Source organism: Cynoglossus semilaevis, chromosome Z (genome assembly GCF_000523025.1).
Source record: "Cynoglossus semilaevis isolate Cse_v1.0 chromosome Z, Cse_v1.0, whole genome shotgun sequence".
In the NCBI taxonomy this organism is placed as follows: domain Eukaryota; kingdom Metazoa; phylum Chordata; class Actinopteri; order Pleuronectiformes; family Cynoglossidae; genus Cynoglossus; species Cynoglossus semilaevis.
In genome coordinates, this window is record NC_024328.1 from 11,083,145 (window position 1) to 11,102,277 (window position 19,133).

General features: G+C 38.6%; 2 protein-coding genes across 2 annotated transcripts in view; both read left to right on the forward strand.

Annotated features, from left to right (window-relative positions):
- The window catches only part of lrrc74b (leucine rich repeat containing 74B), a 12,982-nt gene extending 2,600 nt beyond the window's left edge, over window positions 1–10,382 (forward strand). Inside the window, exons 3-10 of the mRNA XM_008336252.3 lie at window positions 160–302; window positions 2,616–2,748; window positions 4,356–4,562; window positions 7,281–7,390; window positions 8,552–8,667; window positions 9,094–9,172; window positions 9,740–9,835; window positions 9,923–10,382. Of these exons, the coding sequence (XP_008334474.1) occupies window positions 160–302; window positions 2,616–2,748; window positions 4,356–4,562; window positions 7,281–7,390; window positions 8,552–8,667; window positions 9,094–9,172; window positions 9,740–9,835; window positions 9,923–10,039 (1,001 nt within the window). The 3' untranslated portion in view covers window positions 10,040–10,382. The remainder of the gene's footprint in view (window positions 1–159; window positions 303–2,615; window positions 2,749–4,355; window positions 4,563–7,280; window positions 7,391–8,551; window positions 8,668–9,093; window positions 9,173–9,739; window positions 9,836–9,922) is intronic.
- Window positions 10,383–12,008: 1,626 nt separating this feature from the next.
- Window positions 12,009–18,846, forward strand: nipsnap1 (nipsnap homolog 1 (C. elegans)). The gene is made up of 10 exons (XM_008336251.3): window positions 12,009–12,197; window positions 13,861–13,988; window positions 14,665–14,710; window positions 15,515–15,609; window positions 15,872–15,942; window positions 16,760–16,900; window positions 17,074–17,105; window positions 17,190–17,284; window positions 17,974–18,057; window positions 18,221–18,846. The coding sequence occupies exons 1-10, from the start codon at window positions 12,112–12,114 to the stop codon at window positions 18,283–18,285; spliced, it is 843 nt and encodes a 280-aa protein (XP_008334473.1). The 5' UTR covers window positions 12,009–12,111; the 3' UTR covers window positions 18,286–18,846.
- The last annotated feature ends 287 nt before the right edge of the window (window positions 18,847–19,133 follow it).

The window sequence follows — 19,133 nt, forward strand, 5'->3', positions numbered from 1 at the left end:
AAATCACCCGGTATGAATGAGAACCTGAGACAGCTGCAAGGGTACTTTTCAATAGTGCACGCAGGTCCTCCTTTCAAAGAAATTGCCAGGTCTCTGCTCTTTGTTGTGCTTCTAACAGCGATCGTTTTGTTGAGGTTCTGTTTGTCATTTATTTCACAGGTGAAGACGAGGAATATGACCTCACGGGGCAGACGTCGTACCTGAAGGCTTGTGAAATGTTGCATGTGGTGCCCGCTTCTTTCTTCCTACAACACATGAAAGACGATGAGTTGACCTTGACGCATCGTGGACTTGGACCTCAGGTACTGTTGTCATGAGATGTGGATGGAAAATAGAGACTGAATAGACCTACTTTGTAAATCAGAAAGTTTAGGATGAAAATGTTTGAATCGATAGTAATGAATGCCCATACCAGGGGTCACCACACAACACTAAATTTGTCGACCAGTGACTCAAATAACATGAAATAAAAATCACATTTTCATTATATATTATTATTTGCTATTTATTTTTTAATCCAGTCACGGGCCACGTTGGATGATTCGCTGTGCCAGATTGGGCACATAAGCCACCAGTTGATTATCACTGTACTGTATTTTTATTACAGAAAGTTAACAAATGAAAAATTATGAAAAAGAAGGGTGGTGCTTTGGCCCAGAGGCAATGTCTCTGTCATTGGTGTGGAACCCCAGGGTTCACCTCCTGGGCAAGTTCGAATCCCTGTTAGGGTGGTTGGAACCTTCCAGTGGACTCACCACCTGCAGGAAGGTTCAGGGGGGTTGGTACGGTGCAATGTGATTTGGGTGGCGACTGCTACCCCCGCGACCCGGTAACGGATAAGCGGATGAAAATGGATGGATGTATGGATGGATGGAAAAAGAAGGCTCTTTTAATCGGATTAAATACTGGATAGCTGTTGATTAATCACAATTAATCAAGATGAATCAACAACTCTCAAAATTATAAAAAACATGTTTTGGTATTGGATATCTGCCGGACTACTGTTCCTCATAATCACAATCGGTCATCGTGTCAGTCGACTACTCATTGACCGGCGCTACTGTAGCTCGAGGTGTTGCGGTCAAAACAAAAACTTTTCCCACACTGTGTAGACGCCAATGAGTGAATTTACTGTGTGTTAGAGCAACAATAGGTGGATGAACGTTTGGAATTACTGGATGTGAGTTCAGCTGACTGCGTGCGCTTTCTGTATCCAGTCGAACGGTGATAAACCCCTCAGGTCATTCTCATACACTGCTCCTCATGTTGTTATGGGGTTCATCCGAGTCTGAACCAAATGCTGCAGATGTGTTAAATACAATTAGATGACCTTTGGTTCACTGGATGACTCATTAATTCAAAGTCACATTCTCCTCCAGGGGACGGCACTGATCAGGAAGGAAGTGGAGGAGAGCTGTGTATTAAGTGCGCAGCAGCTGTGCTTCATTGAGTCTTTCTCCAGAATAGAACATATCATTGCTCCACACGTTACATACCCATAGTGCAGATGTCCGACCCATCATGTAGATGACATTAACCCACTCAGGAGGATGGTCTTCCACCTCTGCAGAAAGGAAAGTCTTGATTTTTATTTATTAACATTAACTTTAGGCAATTATGGGTCTATGTCTTAATCTTTTTTTTTTACAATTTTTCCTGATGAGTATAGATTTAAAAAAAAAATTTTGGGCAAGATTTTGTTAGCACACATGCCTTACTTACAACAGTGACCCCAACCCCTGGTCCCTGCCCTGGTACATAGGCCATGTGGTACCAGAAAATGTAATAATGTACATAATCTAAAGAGAAAGTTTATTTTTATTTTTCATTTGAATACAAGGATTGCGTCTTTCAAACTTTTATGTTGAAAATTTTCAGATCCCTTAACAATCCTTAATGATCCTTCAACAATCGGTGAGGAACTAACGTTTGGCTCTATTGACTGGTACCAGCTGAATGGTCCTTGGTACAGAAAAGGTTGGAGCATCTGAGAGTTTGCTTGTTGTCCCATATATGCTTTGGTTTTCTCCAGCTAGTGTACCCCAATGTTCTCCCACAGACCATAAATATGCAAGGGTAGGTTATCTAGATACTCTTGATGGACCACACGATAGATAGAAGTGTGAGTGTGAAAGGTTTTTTGTTTGTACTGTATGTACTGCTCTGCAATGTACTGGCAAGAGTGTTGCTTACTAGCTACTGGGTTTGGCTCCAATCCCTGACCCTGAAAAGTCATTGAAGATAAATAAAAATTATTTCCAGCAATTTTCACAACAGTAGATTGTTAATGTTGTTTTCCTGCTTTCGAGAAATAAAAACTAACATAAGACTCCATCCACTCAACTGTTTTATTAGCAGCACTGGAAATTATAATTCTTCTGCCAGCATCATTTTTGCCCCACGCCTCCACACAGATCCCTTCTGCTTCAGTTGTCTCACACAGTTTTTATACTCCCTCTCTCTATTTTTTTTCCTCTCTCACTCTTTCTCTTTCTCTTTCTCCTCTCTGCCCACCACCAGCGTGAGAGGCAGACTCTTTTAAATGCAATGCAGTAAAGTACACTGCTGTGAAACAGGAATTTCACTTTGACAAGAGGTTGTTTTTGTGTTTGCAGGGCACCAAAGCACTAGCGGTTCCCCTGGTAACCAACACTTCAATACTGAGACTGAACCTGTGTGATAATTGGATGGAAGGATTGGGCGGAGCTGCCATAGCTGAGATGTTAAAAGAAAATTGTTATATTACAGGTGGGGTTTTTTTTTAAAACCTGGTATTCATGCACGTACATTTATTCTCTTTTTCTTTCTACACCCATTGTGTCTCACCTTTCTCTGACAACCGTGTTAACCACACTCCTACTCGTAGGCCACTATCATCTCAATTACACATCGATGCACATGATTTAACATCAGGGGCCCCGCCTCTGTGTAAGGTGTCCATCATGTAGGTAGTTAAGGAATATATTTGTAGATCCATGGAGAGCAGCCTGTATCTAGCGACACGTAACAAGCTGAGCACTGATGTACTAATTAGTACCTTATTCTGACAAACATCAACTAAAGTATTTAGTCGAATGCTTTAGTAATTAGTCGTTCGCTGTCGGATGATGATGACGGAAAAACGAGGAGGTCTGGCGGCTGACCTGTCAGTGGCGGTGAATAAAATGCAGAGAGATGAGATTTGTGTTAGTGGTGAGCAGTGTGCAGGATTGGAAATGAGCAGATCAGAGGGGACGGCTCAGGTTGAAGTGTTTGGAGCTAAGAACTGCAGAGCAGGGTTAAGGCGCTGTGGGGCTAAGAGGAAATGATGGAACCCGACGAAGATTGCGGCAAAGATTCCGACACCAATAACCTAACCCTTAACCCAGGAATGTTGAGGGAAAAAAAAAAAGATTAAATTATTTGATTAGTTCTGTAACAATTTGTAGTTTATTTATTTTGAATATATATTTGCATAAACACATATATATGTATGTATATATATATATACAGTATATATGTGTATGTGTGTAGATAGATAAGTGTATATATAAACGGTATATATAAATAAATGCACTTATTTATGTTGTATATGCATGTAATATGTATATAAATACATACATACATAATATATGTATGTATGTATATATGTATACTGTTTATATAGCGTGCTTTAGATGAGGTTTTAACATCAGGTAATGTTTTTTTGTGATATTAATAAACGTTCATTTATCAAGATCCATTAATCATGATTAGTCACGAACCACTGATATCCCGTAATTAATCAAGCAGAAACGTCATTTTTGGGATTTTGTTACTTTGAAAAACGAATCCCTAACACACCCTAAACTGTGTGGCCGAGTAGAGTATTTCACAGTACACATTTATACTGTGACGAAGGGATGTCACCAGCTTTGTTATAAATGGCAAAAATGACCTCAAAATTACAAATATCGGACTTCAGAAATACCAAGTGTGACGTATACTTCTCTTGAAGTATTTTATCTTTAAAATGAAGTTGCCCACATTTTTGCCCAAAGGGCATTTCCACACAAAGTGTAGCTGATTGGTCTAAATTCTGTCTGAAGAGCTTTTAGATAAGACTGCACTTCAAATTGAAGTGTAACAACGCGTATCCGCGTTTTTAACCTTTTGTATGAAAATGAACATTGAGATCACATGTAAACATTAAGATAAAATGTGAACTAACTAATAACATTCATAGCCATAAACCTGTGACTTTCGCGCTGTAATGCAACCACGTCGACCATTACGTCTTCTTCTAAAAGTCTTCTTTTGTCTAATCTCTTTTCATTTTAAGCCATTTCTGCCTCATCCTTGATCTTTGACATGTGTATATGTTGTGTCGATCTCAGTGGCCGACCTTTCCAACAACAATCTGGGGGATTACGGAGCGAGAGCCGTATCTGGAATGCTCAAGGAAAACAGCACTCTGTTGAGCCTTAATCTATCTGGAAACCATTTCACTGACGAGTCGGCTGAACACCTCGGCCCGGCTCTGGTCTCCAACACTAAGCTGCAGCATCTTGACATCAGCCACAATGCTCTGGGAGAGCGGGCAGGTAGCACAGCACTCAAAAATGTTAGAAAAATCAGTCACATTTCAGATACTCTTTGATACTTTGTTCCCACCAGCATTACCAGAACTCAGCTTAAGGATTTGTTGTACTTATGCTTATAGCCAGGGGTATCCAACCTGTGGCTCCTGTATCAAATGTGGCTCTTAAGCCTCTTTGCAATGGACAGAATTTAAATTATTTAATAGCCAGGAGTGGCACTTTGGCCCAGAGGCAATGTCTCTGTCATTGCTGTGGAACCCCAGGTTCACCTCCTGGGCAAGATCAAACCCCGGTTAGGGCAGCTGGCGGCTTCCAGTGGACTCACCACCCACAGAAAGGTTCACAAGGGGCTGGTACAGTGCAGTTTGATTTGGGTGGCAGTTGTGGCGACTGCTGCCCCTGCGACCCGGTAACGGATAAGCAGATGAAAACGGATGGATGGCTGGATGGATAACAGCCAGTGTAAACCATAGTCTGTGTCCCTTTTTTTAAATCATAAAGAATAGCTGACCTCTGTCAAGGTTGAGGCACCAGTTACTGAAAGGTCACTAGGTCACGAGATGCATTCCCTGTTAACGTCCTTCTAACCCTTGTGCTGTCTAGGTGACCCAGTGGTCACCTAGACCCAATATGTCTTTGTGTCTGTGTGTCTGTGTGTACGTATGTGTGTGTGTTTTTGTGTGTGTGTATGTGCATGTTCCTGTACTGCATGACTTGTGCCAACTTTTCCTCATATTCTTTAATACTCATATTCTGGGACAAGATGAAAATCATTGCAAGGACAAACACTGTGTACAAAAATGTGAAGGACAACGGGAGGGTTAAAGTTGATTAATCATGATAAATATCAAGTGCACCTCCTCACTCTGCTCGTTTTCACAGCTACGTGCATGAACCAGAAATGAAAATAAAAGAAAAAAAAAGAAAAAAAAATTGTTGGGAGGAAAAGCAGTATGAGTTTGCCATAATTGGGCAGTCTTATCTGAGCACATTCATAGGACAGCAGGCGGCAGCAGGCGGTGGCATTCAAAGGTCAAGAACGTTCCGCCATCATTAAAACCGCTTTCAATTATCACGTGGATGAGCTTTTGTGACAGGAACCTCGTGAAAGAATGACAGAGCAGGATGCTGGGAGCATATGATGCCAGATAATTGAAAGTAAATCTTTCTTTGTGGAAGGGTTTTACCGCCGCATTTAATTGACTGGTGTTTGCCCGTGATTCATTACCACGTATTGAATTCAGATGAAATATAGTCCGACATCCTCGTGCCTTTGCTCAGAACGTGTGGCACTAAGAGAACGCTGCCACTCAAACACTCAAATCACAGTGGGCTCTTATTGGTTTTTCAGCCAAGCACAATATGAGAATCTTTTTCAGAGATTACGAACCACTGAGAGTGAGTACTTTCTCATCCTGTAATAAAGTGAAACGATGATGGGCATCTTTAGGATCACAGCTTCCGCACTTCTCGATCACTCCTGCTCTTATTACAGGAAACAGACAATCTAGCACTCTTCATGTAATCTACCGTAGAGAGGCTAAACAACTGTGAGGGCACACAGATGGATTTTGTTTTTCGACATAAACTTCTCAAAATATTCTACAAAAATTCTTCAAATTAAATGTTCACACTTACAAAATTCATTTACGAAACATACGCTATAAGTTTGCAATCTGTTTACATGCACTAACCCTGCCCTACTGCAGGGGGTGCTGTGAATGCATTAAAAAATTCTCAATGATATTTTGAATATTTTAATACAATTATAGTTTTTTACTGTACATTCGTTTACATTCGCATTTTTGTATGTATGACTGCATACATATTGCACTAGTTCCCAAACAGGGGTGTGTGTCCCTGCAGTAGTCCCAGCTGTGAAAATGAATTAATTATTGAAATATATATATTTTGTCCACAGTGGAGAATTTGCCCAGATTTTTTTTATGTTATTAGTTGTTGGAGAGCATTTTTGGAGATTTAAAAAAATTACAAACGGAAGAAAAAGTTTGAGAACCACCGGCTCACCGTACTGTATACAGTATAAGAAATTCACTGCACTGTCACATCAGTGACAGTGCAGTGCAGAGCCAGGTGTCAATCATAGCTGCTAAGCCCTGGTGACATTATTTCTAGTTCAGTGGTGAAATTCCCAAGAACGGAATGCCAACACTATAGAACTTGGCTCTATTTGGACACACAAACCACCTCAAGGGTGTCAAACTCATTTTGGTTCAGGAGCCACACACAGCCTGATTAGATGCTGGACCAGTACAATCATAACATCATTACCTATAAATAACAATTAATAACAAGTGCATATTTTCCCTCTTTGTTATTCTGCAAATAAGTACAATGCTATATTAGAAATTAAAATATTCAAATATAATGAAATATAATTTGACAAAAACTTCACAAACATGAACTGTTGGTAATTTTTTTTCACTTTCAAAATTTATAAAACTGACCAGGGCTGTATGTTTGACACACTTGCTCTACACCAAAAGTGTTTTGCTACATTATTGGTTCTGGGAAAATGTGTCATCCATCGGTGGTGGAGGATAGCCTCAACGCTAATGACAACAGCACCACATTTATTCAGTGACTAATCAAAAATATCTACGTGATTTGGTTTAGAAACAATTATTTTAAAAAGAAACAACTGAACACTGTATCTTTAAGATTTTCTCTCTATTTTTTTTTTCTCCACACATTTGTTAGGTGAAATCCTGGGAGACTCTCTGTCGGAGAATACAGGCCTGAGATCAATAAGTCTGGCCTGGAACTGCATTCGAGGCAAAGGAGCCGTGTTACTGGCCAATGGTCTTGGGGTAATGCACCTTGAAATTAATGTTTGGACACCACAGGGTGGTGTATTAGTTTTCCAGCTCGTACAAGAAGACAAATTACAGGCTGCACTGGTATCAGAGCAGGACGTGTTATTTGCTGATCAGTATTGGCTTCTGACTGAAGATTGAAAATGATGCCTTCGTCCAAATGATGAACGTAAAAATAAAGACAAAAACAATGCTCACAAAATGTCATAAAGGCAAAGTAACCCCCCCCCCCATAAAAATAGTCGCCTTTGATTAAATTTTTATGTCAGATTTTGTTTTTCCTGATTGATCAAACCCTGCAATTTTTTAGTTATCCAGGTTGGTTTATCCCAGTACTTCCCAAATAGTGGGGCGTTGAGGGGGCGCGGTGAGGTGCCGGGGGGTCGGGGGGCATGAGGGGCTTCCAATGGAATATGGCACGCTAGACATAGGTCTACCAGTGCTGTAATGCTTGAATGATAACAATCCTCATACAGTGGTTTGTAGCGATAAAATATACATGTTACCAGGTTCTCAATACTATTTCAATTTGTGTGGGTCGGGAAGGAGGGAGGATCGGGGGCCCAGCCATGTTTGCCCCTCAGGTGTTATCGATGTCCTATTGGGCTCTAGCAACCTCTATCCAGCCTATATCTATTGGACCACTGTCTCATACTCACAGACTCATACACCACAGCAGGTGTCACTACTCTTCCTTTTTACTTGTTTCTACTATCGCCCTGTAACACATCACCGCTGACGCGCATCTCGCTCATCCGTTCCTCATAACCCTACTCTGAGATTGCAAAATGTAAATGTTTAATTACTGTTAATTAAATATCCTGACAGTTATTGATGGATGCAGACACATCATAACCCAGGTAACCTGCAGTAATAAAGCCTCCTGGTTTTATAAGTGTCGGTAATATTACTGCAAGAGGCACCGCGTCCTTTTATTTCCCTTCCATCTGTATTCTAATGACGGTAAATGAAACTCTAATAACTCCTTAGCACTGACAAATTTGATTGATTCAAGTCCCCGGAGTGTCATTAGTGCAGAGTTTATGTGGCCCACTGACTCCAAAAATCAATGTGTGTCATGTTATTTCCAGCTGTACTTGCTTCTGAATGGAGAAGTGCGATAACTGTCTAATAATGAACTTACATTCGGTTTAGGGAAACATCGCTCTCCGAAATGTGGACCTATCGTTCAATGGTTTCGGTGAAGAAGGAACCGTTGCTTTGGGACAGGCCCTGAAAGAGAATGAGGTTTTGGAGGAGTTAAATTTAAGGTAACAGCCGTCTCTTTGAAAATCTTAAATCTTTTCAATCATACCTTCAACTAAAAGGTTCCAGAGACTGTTAGTACAAGAAGAAATTGCTGTTTTAATCATTGTTAGAACCTGTGGTAATTTATGTTATTGTTTTATTGTAATTTTAATTCCTGTAGTTTACGTACACTACAGAGAAATGTTTATCTGAGAATCTTTTAGCAGTCAGTCTAATACTGTTATTGTTATATTTAAATATATTAAATTAATATATAACACAAAGATGTATTGTTTAAAAACTTTTTTTTTTAATCCGCAAATAATAAAGTCCTCCGTTCTGTGTTTTATATTTTTCTGCCATGATAAACTAAACAGCTTTTTTAAAACTTCTCAATTAATTTTTTTATTTTTATTTATTATTTTTTTTGCATTTGTTTGTCTCCACAGCAACAACCGAATACCCCCTGAAGGAGGCATCCGTCTCGCTGTGGGCCTCAGAGTAAACAAGACAATCAAATCCCTCAACGTAAGCTGCCAAAAAGAGATTGGTTCTAGAAGGAAAACTAAGAGAGAGTGGCAACAGCGGTTAAAAAGGGGGAAGGTGGATAATAGATTGCTGGGCTATATTTTAATGGCAACACCTGAGGCTCATCGCCACTACCTGAAGTATGGAGCGAGAGGGGAAGTCAGAAAAGTCAGAGTTTCAGCATAGAATAAGATATCCAAACTTTATGTAACAGAAGAAATATTAAAAATCTGTATTCAGGAGGTATTGCTTAATTATCCAATTCCACTTAAAGGGTCTAAAACTATTATTCATTTACTGTAAATAAATAATCATGTGTGTCTTTCTTCAATTCCTTCTAGTTTATCAGGGTTGTGTTCAACTAAAGAGGCCATGTTTTCACACTGAATACATTTTTGCCTTGGCTCGAAAAACATTGGGAAATACTAAACTAGAGCAAGTCGCAACCTTCAGTGATGTCGGCATTTTTCTGCACTCTCTGTACAAATAATGTTCTATTAACATTTTATATATAAACAAACATACAAATCTCATTTTCTTACATGTCCTATATTTTCCTATGATCAGATGGGCAGGAATCCCATCCAGAGTGCTGGCTGCTACGCTGTCCTCAAGTCCCTGCAGGACAACCCAGACTCAGCCCTGGAGGCAATAGACTTTGCTGTAAGTCGCACAAAATGTATTTTATCTACAAAAAGTTCAAATATTTTCACTGGTTGCCCTTTTGCGTCTATGTGTCACTCTTTGCAGGGTATTGCTGTGAACCAGGAATTTCAAGACTTGTATGTTTCAGTCAAAGAAATATTCCCGACACTGGTGATAAATCATGGAGGCAGAATTGGCACATTCACAAAAGCCGACGCTTGAGAAATGTGAGGGTAATTGCTTGCTTTACACCAGAAAATGCGGAAAGCAGTTTTTTTTTTTCAAACCCCTGTGGATGTTTCCATCGACATGTGAGTCAGAAGCACGAATGCCCGGGAGGATGTTTATTATTATTATTATTATTAGCTGTGAGCATATCTAAATGAAGTGTATTTCAAAATAAATGTCGTAATGTTTTCAGTCTTAATAACCCAATCGGAGATAACGGTTATTCACTTTGTTAATTTCTAAAAGGAGCACACAAACACAGCTTTTGTGCCGCTGGGTATGGCGGCACCTAAAATGTGATGTTGTCGGGATTTCTGAAAAATGGGCGTACAATGAAGCAATTGAGTCTGAATCATTTTAGGTATGATCTGGTGTGATGTTATATAAAGTCAGTGGGTAGAATGGTGGAGAGGATCAGTGAGCATCGCAGTGTGTGTGAAAAGAACTGAAAGTGGTTGCAGAAAAGGGGATCTAAGTACTGCATGACTAGTCTAATAAAGGGAACCAGTTTTGAAAAAAGAAACTGTTAGGTAACAGATATGTTTCGCTGGAGAAATCAAAACAGAGTTTGTTACAGGGGGCTCTTGTTCTGCTCTGTATTTCATATTATCCATAAAAAACAGCAGTAGAGAACAGCAAAAGAACACCAGACAACAATTTAGGCCTGGACCATGTAATTCATGTACAGCGGTAGGACAGAGGTAGTGTATCACCATGCATACATTTTAATATTTCTCGACTCCCTACGGCGTTGCGTGGTTACGTGAGCATCTCCCATAAATATGTCCTATCATAATTCTTGATCCGCTTTAACATAAATTTCGCACGGGAACTAGTTGGCGAACGGAGCGGATGAATACGTCGTCACGCCGCTCTATTCGCGGAGACGGTTTTGTTTACATTCGCCTGTTGTTCACCATGCCTTGAATGGTTCTAGGTTTGCTTTCCTTGTGTCGGTATTCGGGGAACTTTTTGCCCTTAAACTTGGCTCCCAGGCATAAGCCAGACACTTCTGATGTGACGAAAAAATTAAACTATATTGCAACCCTGAGACCTGCCGTAACAGTTTATATACACTGCACTGAAGTGATTTGGAGAGCTGGAGAGTTGGCAGTGGGGAAACTGTTAGGGTTTTCATTGGACCAGGATGGACACGATTAGAAACGAGTAGCTACATCAAAGAGGCAGCTACGGTTGAGCAGTTTGGCAATAAGATATGGGAGCCAAAGCTAACAGTGTCCTTAAACTTACCCTCCAGTCACATCAAACAACTCCTCGTCCACTTCCACTGCATCCTTGTATCTTATGTGAGATTTCTAAAATGGGTTTCCACCTGCCTGAATTTTCCATTTCCATCTTTATGAAATACATACATACACACACACACACACACACATATATATGTATGTATTTCATAAAGATGGAAATGGAAAATTCAGGCAGGTGGAAACCCATTTTAGAAATCTCACATAAGATACAAGGATGCAGTGGAAGTGGACGAGGAGTTGTTTGATGTGACTGGAGGGTAAGTTTAAGGACACTGTTGACAAAAACAAGAACTAGAACAAAAAAGTCAAAATGAATACGTTATTACATAGGTTTTAATTATTTATATCCGCAAATACTTTATGTTAAGTTATACTATATTTTATGTTTTTAAAAGTTATTAAAAGTAGTAAAGGTGAGTCTCACAGCCTTAGAAGTATAACAAGAAAGTATCTTACCAAGTATGATACCTTATATTAACTTAAATGAATTTGTACTTTTTTTAAACAAACAAACAAACAAACAAACAACCCCCTCCAGAACAATGTACGGTACTCGATCTGTATGAATGTTGTTATTTACGCTCAATTGATCGAGCCTGATCGATTGTGCTCATCGATCTCCACGTACTACGTCACGCCATCAGTAGGAGGGAGGTTTACCCCCCTCGGGTGGTTAAGCCGCTTATCCTCGGCCAAAGCAATCAAACTGTCGATGACAGCTAGGTAAACATTAACCAGTAGAGTTGGTTCACGTGTCAGGCGTCAGGCGGCTTTTACTCCGCGGTTGTAAAACGGATCATGGCGACCGCTGCGGTTCCCTGTGCGTGGTTAAGAGGACAGAACATTTTGTACAGATATTCTGTCAGAGTGCACCGAACCGGCCGGTAAGTTTGCGAAAAGTGTAGCATTAGTTAGCAACTTTGTAACCGTCCGCCCTGAGCGTTTACAAACGTCCCTGTTTGTTCTTAACGTTTCTCCTTTCTAAATTACTCTTCATCCATTAACGTCATTTAAAGTCATATATATGTCCTTAAACGACTCATTATAGCGGCGTGTTCGCGCCTCCAATGTTTTTTAAAGGTGACGTTTCACACAGATAAATCAGAGCCAGATTTTACAGTTCAGGTTCAAGTGTGTCTGGAAAGTACAAAACAAGATAAACAAGATCTGGAAACAGATGTATATCTTTATACTGAGAGAGGTTCTTTGTTTTGTTTTGTTTTTTGTCCTTTTGAAATATATTTTCTAAATTCTCATAGTGAAACAGGTAAAAAATATATACTAATATAAAATCCCAATGTAATATGAATACAGCTAAATTTCCATAGAGTGCTCATTTAATTTTTGTTTTAGCCACTACTATATTCAGCTGAATGTGATGTGATGCCCTTTGACCTCCTGTAAACGCCATAAAATAGATACATGCGTTTTGTGAAATGTCTTTTGAATTCAAATTAATATATAGATTCATGCTTTTTGTGAAATGTCTTTTGAATTCAAACGAATATATGACAAACTACAGTACCTACAGTATCACTCTTTGTGTTAATTACATTATTTTGAACAGTCGTACAGTTATCAGTGCAGGAACAGTAGATCCTACTGATCTCAAGATGATGAAATGTGTTGAATACATGTGTGTTACAGCAGGCATTGTTCCAAACAGCCTCTAATCATTTACCACGCTCCTGAACTTTGTTCTGTGAACCTGCAAATACTGTCAATATCTTCCAAAGATGCATTTTCATTTATGCTACTTGTGTAGCCTCTTGTCTATTTGAAGGTCCCATAGGATTTTTGTTTCTAATTATAGTTCTTAATTTAAGCAGCTGGCCCCTGAGGTTTAACAAAGACACATCCCACTAACCTTGAAAGTTTAAATCTTTGAATAAGGAAATGAAAGCTTGAGCTATTTTAATATCAAAATCCAGTCACACTGTTTAGTGACCCAAGATTAGCACTGCATAAAATATAGCATGTAAAACAGTATATTTTTACTTAAGATTTTTTCATATTGCTATTACTTTTGCGCACCACTGAACAAAAAGGTCACAGAAGATACCGTATATGTTAAGAAATATGTTGATCTTCTAGTTTCAATTTACTCACAATTTAGTGATTCTGTTTGGAACCTGGGCCTGTTCAGTTGAACACCACACTGATACTCACAGGAATTGAGATAAGACACACAAAGATCTTCAAAAGCTGTCTTTTTTCTTTTTTTTTAAGTCAACTGCTGCCACCTAGTGAAGGAGTATTTAATTGTTCTGCCTGTTGATAATTTTACCCACAGTTCTTTAATAGTCTTATTGAGGAGCCTCAAGGCCAAAGACACAAGCTAAAACAATCAACCCACTCACACACAATATGAATGTTTTTGGTATCAAAGTGTACTGCAAATTAGCGTGACTGTCTTTTGAGCACATATGTCACGCATATCGTCATGTCCTTCTTATTCCAAGCTCTTCTCCTCTGTCAAGTGATTCTCTGTAACATTGCAAGCTCGGAGCTTTTGTGAAATTTTCTTTCATGTGCTTCTCTGTGTAGGAGTTTTTCAGATAGCAGTGACAAAGGCTGGTTTCGCTCGCTGTTTGTCCACAAAGTCGATGCCAGGAAAGATGCCCACTCCAACTTGCTGTCAAAGAGGGAGACCAGCAACCTGTATAAAATTCAATGTAAGTACAAGAACCTTGATTTGCCAACAGTATGGTATGTACAGTAGGAGCAGATGTGTATATTTAATTATTTACTTAATGCCTAAATTTCCCCAAGGGATTAATAAAGATCTATCTATCTATCTATCTATCTATCTATCTATCTATCTATCTATCTATCTATCTATCTATCTATCTATCTGTCTGTCTGTCTATCTATCTATCTATCTAATCTAGATTAAATAGATAGATGTATCTATCTATCTATCTTTGAAAATTTGAAGTCATCATGTTTAACCATGATTACCTCTGAAGGATTGGTTTGCACAGCAGAAATCAGAAAAATGCAGATAATTGAATACAATCCACCCTGACCTATGTGACCTTAATAAAAAAGGCAAAAGTTACGAATAATTCTTGTTGAATGTATTGAGTCTGTGAAGCAGAGGCAGTAGTGATGACAGTGTCTTCTCCCAGGCTTTGATCTTTCTCCTGGCCTTCATCAAGCCAGGAGCAGATTTCAATTGGAGTACTCCATCAACCGTAGCCTATCACCTATTGAACGCAAATTTTCTTTTTGTATATTGAAGTCTTTGCCGAATTAGAGTGTGAAATTACCTTGCTGGACGATTTGACTTTTGGTTGTATTTTTCATTTCTCTTGAGTCAGACTCTCTCTCTCTCTCTTTCTTTTACAGTCCACAATGTCAAGCCAGAGTGCCTGGAAGCGTACAACACTCTAGAGTGAGTCCGTTCACTGCTTTCAGTACAAGAGTGTTCAATCTTTCTACCTTAAAATTGCACTTTAGAGAATGATTTAGACACCACACTGGCTTATCATAAAAACATTGCCTCTCTTTTATTCTCATCCTGTGACTCAAATGTCTGTTCCAAACTTTGTTCACAAAAGCAGAAACTTGGAGTCTGTTACCTAGCAACTGTCACTGACCTACTGACCTTTGTGACCCTTCTATTGTGATTTAATAATGAGCAGCAAGTTAAACAAGTTCAATACTAATGCTGAGTAATAACAATAGCTGGAATAATAATAGGTTAGTAACCACACTGGAACATGGGAACATTTCAGAGGTTTGGTGTAAAGTGTGATTTAGCTGCACTTTTGCTCGATCCAAAAAAAACAAAACAAGCAACGTCTTCCTGTCTTTCATCACTGTTCTACTTTTGTTGTGCCCTGATGTCACTCATGGCATCCTATGCACGTTCTTCTAGCTGCATATATATATATATACATATATATATATATATATACATATATATGTATATATATGTATATATACATATATACATATATATATAGGTATATATATACATATATATATATATATATATATACACACACATATATATACACATATATATACATATATGTATGTATTTATATGTATATGTGTATATATATGCATATAAATGTAGGTGTGTGTATATATATATATACACATATATTTCCTAGTCTACCTCATATATGTATATATAAACATTTTAATGTACTATACTTTATTTACATTTTATATTTGATGCTTACTGTAGGGCTGAGGTACAAAACAGACTCCATCATGACCAGGACTATCCGTGTGAGGTGGTCGGAAGCTGGAATACCTGGTACGGAGACCAGGATCAGGCTGGTATGCATTGATATAACAAGAAGATGATCCCTTTTTTACTGTTGATCACAGTATATGTTACCATATGCTGTGCGTACTGGTTTCTGCCAAGGCCTCGTACTGCAAATAACTCACCGTCAACACCTCCACTTCTGAGAGTTCAGGCTGTGTTACATGCGCTGAAGTGCATTCAGTGACAGTGAAAATTGTTGGTTAAAGGATGTGTGGGTGGTGAGAATTAACCCACAGTGTTACAGTGACATCTGCTGTCCTCTCTGTGCAGTGCATTTGTGGCGGTACAATGGAGGCTACCCGGCCTTGACTGACTGCCTCAAGAAGTTGAACGAGAACAAGGTTGTTGACTCTTACTGAGCCCATAAAGAGACATGGGGAAAAAAATAAAAATAAAACGTATCTTGTGCTCACGAGATACTTTCTCGTGCGCCCTTCACGAACCTCCCTACACTGTTATCAACAGTCGAACAACAACAGTGCTCTCCTGTGTCTAACTGAGGTACCCTACATTAATTAAATGCTCATATATATACAGCACATATGTCACACATGACATGCCGGTATCTTAGATTTCCCAACCGTATGTACTGTACATGATTGTTTTTTGTTTTTTTTTTAATGTACAACCCTGTATGCATGTATGGCAAAATGTCTTATCGTTTATTTAAATACATTTTTTCCCCTTTAGGCTAGAATATTACTATCTTTTACAAAAATAATGAAAATATTGGAAATTAAAACATTTTTAATGTCGTGAGATTGGATTTAAAAAAAATCTGCGATGTACTGAGGAAGCGAAAGTAGAACCGCGATAAAGAGAGGGACCACTGTAACGTGAAAGCTATCACGTAATTACGTAAAACATATTACGAAATAACGTGAAACTTATCACGAAATATATAATAATAATAATGGATTATACGTCATGAAAGAAAGAAAGCCTAGAGGCATATGCACAGGAAGCACAATTGCCTGTGTTTAAGCTAAGGTTTCTCATGCGCACAAGATACGTTTCTTTTTCTTTTTTTTCCAATGTCCCTTTAAGGGGCTCCATAGACTCTAATGTTTGCATAACTTTTTTTGACAGTGGTAATATACAGTATATCGCCTGACTATGGTGTTTAAATACTATTAAAATATTCTTTGGTCTCAACAGGAGTATTTAGAGTTTCGAAAAGAGAGAGCAAAAATGTTGATCTCCAGAAGAAACCAGCTTCTCCTGGAGTTCAGTTTCTGGAATGAACCTTTTCCGCGACCAGGACCAAACATCTATGAGATGCGTACATACAACCTCAAGGTGCTAACAATTGGAAGACTAAGATTTAATTGATTTAAATGACATTTTCTTGGGCTGATGTATTAGCCTTTTTTTTAAAATCACATGTTTATAGAAACCGTTTAAATGATAACGTGTTGATGTTGACATTTAAAAACCCTCCCTTAATGTACATAAACTCACATATGTTTCAGCCAGGGACCATGATTGAGTGGGGCAACCACTGGTAAGCCCTAATAAAAATAATAATTAGAACATTTATTTTCAGTTTTTTATCATTAATCATTACGTTTGTGAATTTAACAACCAGGGCGAGAGCAATCAGGTACCGCCAGGAGAACAACGAGGCCGTGGGTGGGTTCTTCTCACAGATCGGGGACCTGTACGTCGTTCATCACCTGTGGGGTGAGTGATACTGCCCCCCCTGCCGAAGCTTGCTTTTAAATATATAACCATTTTCTTGGTGTCTGGTGTTGGATGCAGTTGTAATTTTAGGTGAAGTTTTTGTCCCTGAGTTTATCCAAGATCATGTTAGTTGAAGGTATACATCCTATTCTTTGAAGGTTTGTCTTTAAAAACAAAGTTTGGCCACCCACTCAAAACAAGGTTACGAGAATAATTATCGCAATCGTAATACAGTCCATACGCTGTGTGGAAAAACCCAAACGCTTCATCGTTTTTGCAAAGATCAGGTGTGTGTGTATAGAGCAGACAGTATGAAACTGTATGTCGTCAGTAAAATAATCAGGCCATATATGTCCTAATAAGGGAGCACATGTCATTTACACACATTGTAGGAAAACATTTTAGTTTCACAGGTGCACCTCAAGCTTAAACACCCTCTCCTCTCCCAGCATGTGTTTGTGAAGACTCTACCTTCAGGTCAGGTGTTTGGTTTGCTTGAGACGGACCTCACTATTCACTGGTTGACATGATCTGTAAAATAATTATGAGGTGCCTTCAGACCAAATATTTCTTGCTGAGGGCAAGGGCACATTTGGATTAATCCACCACACCAGGTAGTCGTGCAAGAGAAAGAGTGGTATATAATGGATGAATAATTTTCTTTTTTTTTTCTTTTTTTTTAATAACAGCGTATGAAAATCTTCAGTCCAGAGAAGAAACAAGGAATTCTGCCTGGCTGAAAGACGGATGGGATTCTAGCGTGTATTACACAGGTAAGAGAGCGGAGTTGTACCTGCACAGTATGGTACAATTTCATTGTATTTGTATGATAAGTAAATCAGCTGTTCTACTTTAGGTCCTAATTTTTGCAGTCAGTACTTGTTCTGTATTTGAATCATGAAGTGTTGACTTGTTTCCTTTTTTCTTTGTCTTCAGTGCCTCTGATCAGGAGCATGGAGTCCAGGATAATGATTCCTACCAAGAGTTCACCATTACAATAAAAAAAATACAGACCCTGAAAAAAGGAGCAACAAATATATTTATATTCACATCTTGTACTATAAGTCAGAACTTACATGTAGAACAACATGTAGACGATCTCGGTCTCACCGACCATACATATTGTCATATCAGCTGGCTGATCGGTTACTGCGAAGTTTGTGAATGTAAAATATGTTTCTGATTCCGTGCAGAGTGGCCGTGGCTTTATCTCTTTGACAGCTTTGGTTCAGGTCAATAATCGAAGCAAACAGCAGTAGACAACAATTAAGTTGAAGTTTTTTGTAATTTATGTGATTATGTGATTCTTTAAAGCTTCTTTTTAGTTTTTATACTTGGCTATGCTAACGGACTGTAAGTATTACTTTGTTGCATCGTGAAGAATTTAATGATCGTAAATGTGAAGTACGTCGGTTTGAGTTTCTGTGGCTAGATTGTAAATCCTACATTAAATCAGATGAAGTTTTTGTCTTTCAGTTGAAAGTGTGTGAAGACACCGCTTAAAAGACGTGTTCTCGAATGAAACGAGCAGGCTTTTCAAAATAAAAGCTGACTGATTCGAACAAGTTGTGTCTGTTTTACATTTTCAGAAAAATACCACTTAATATCTCTCAAGACATATTTCTGTGTACAGATAAAAATGAATACAAAACATTGAAATTTAATAATAAAAATAATGGGTTTTTTGCTTGTCACAAACAAATGTGTTTTACAGGTGTGTTTATTTGTAACTTGCGATAAAAAGCGATACGTTTTTAAGTGATTAAAAACTTAGTAAAACGCTTCAAAATAAATAAAATATATATGTGTGTATATATGTATATATTATGATAGTTCTTCAGTTCAGCAG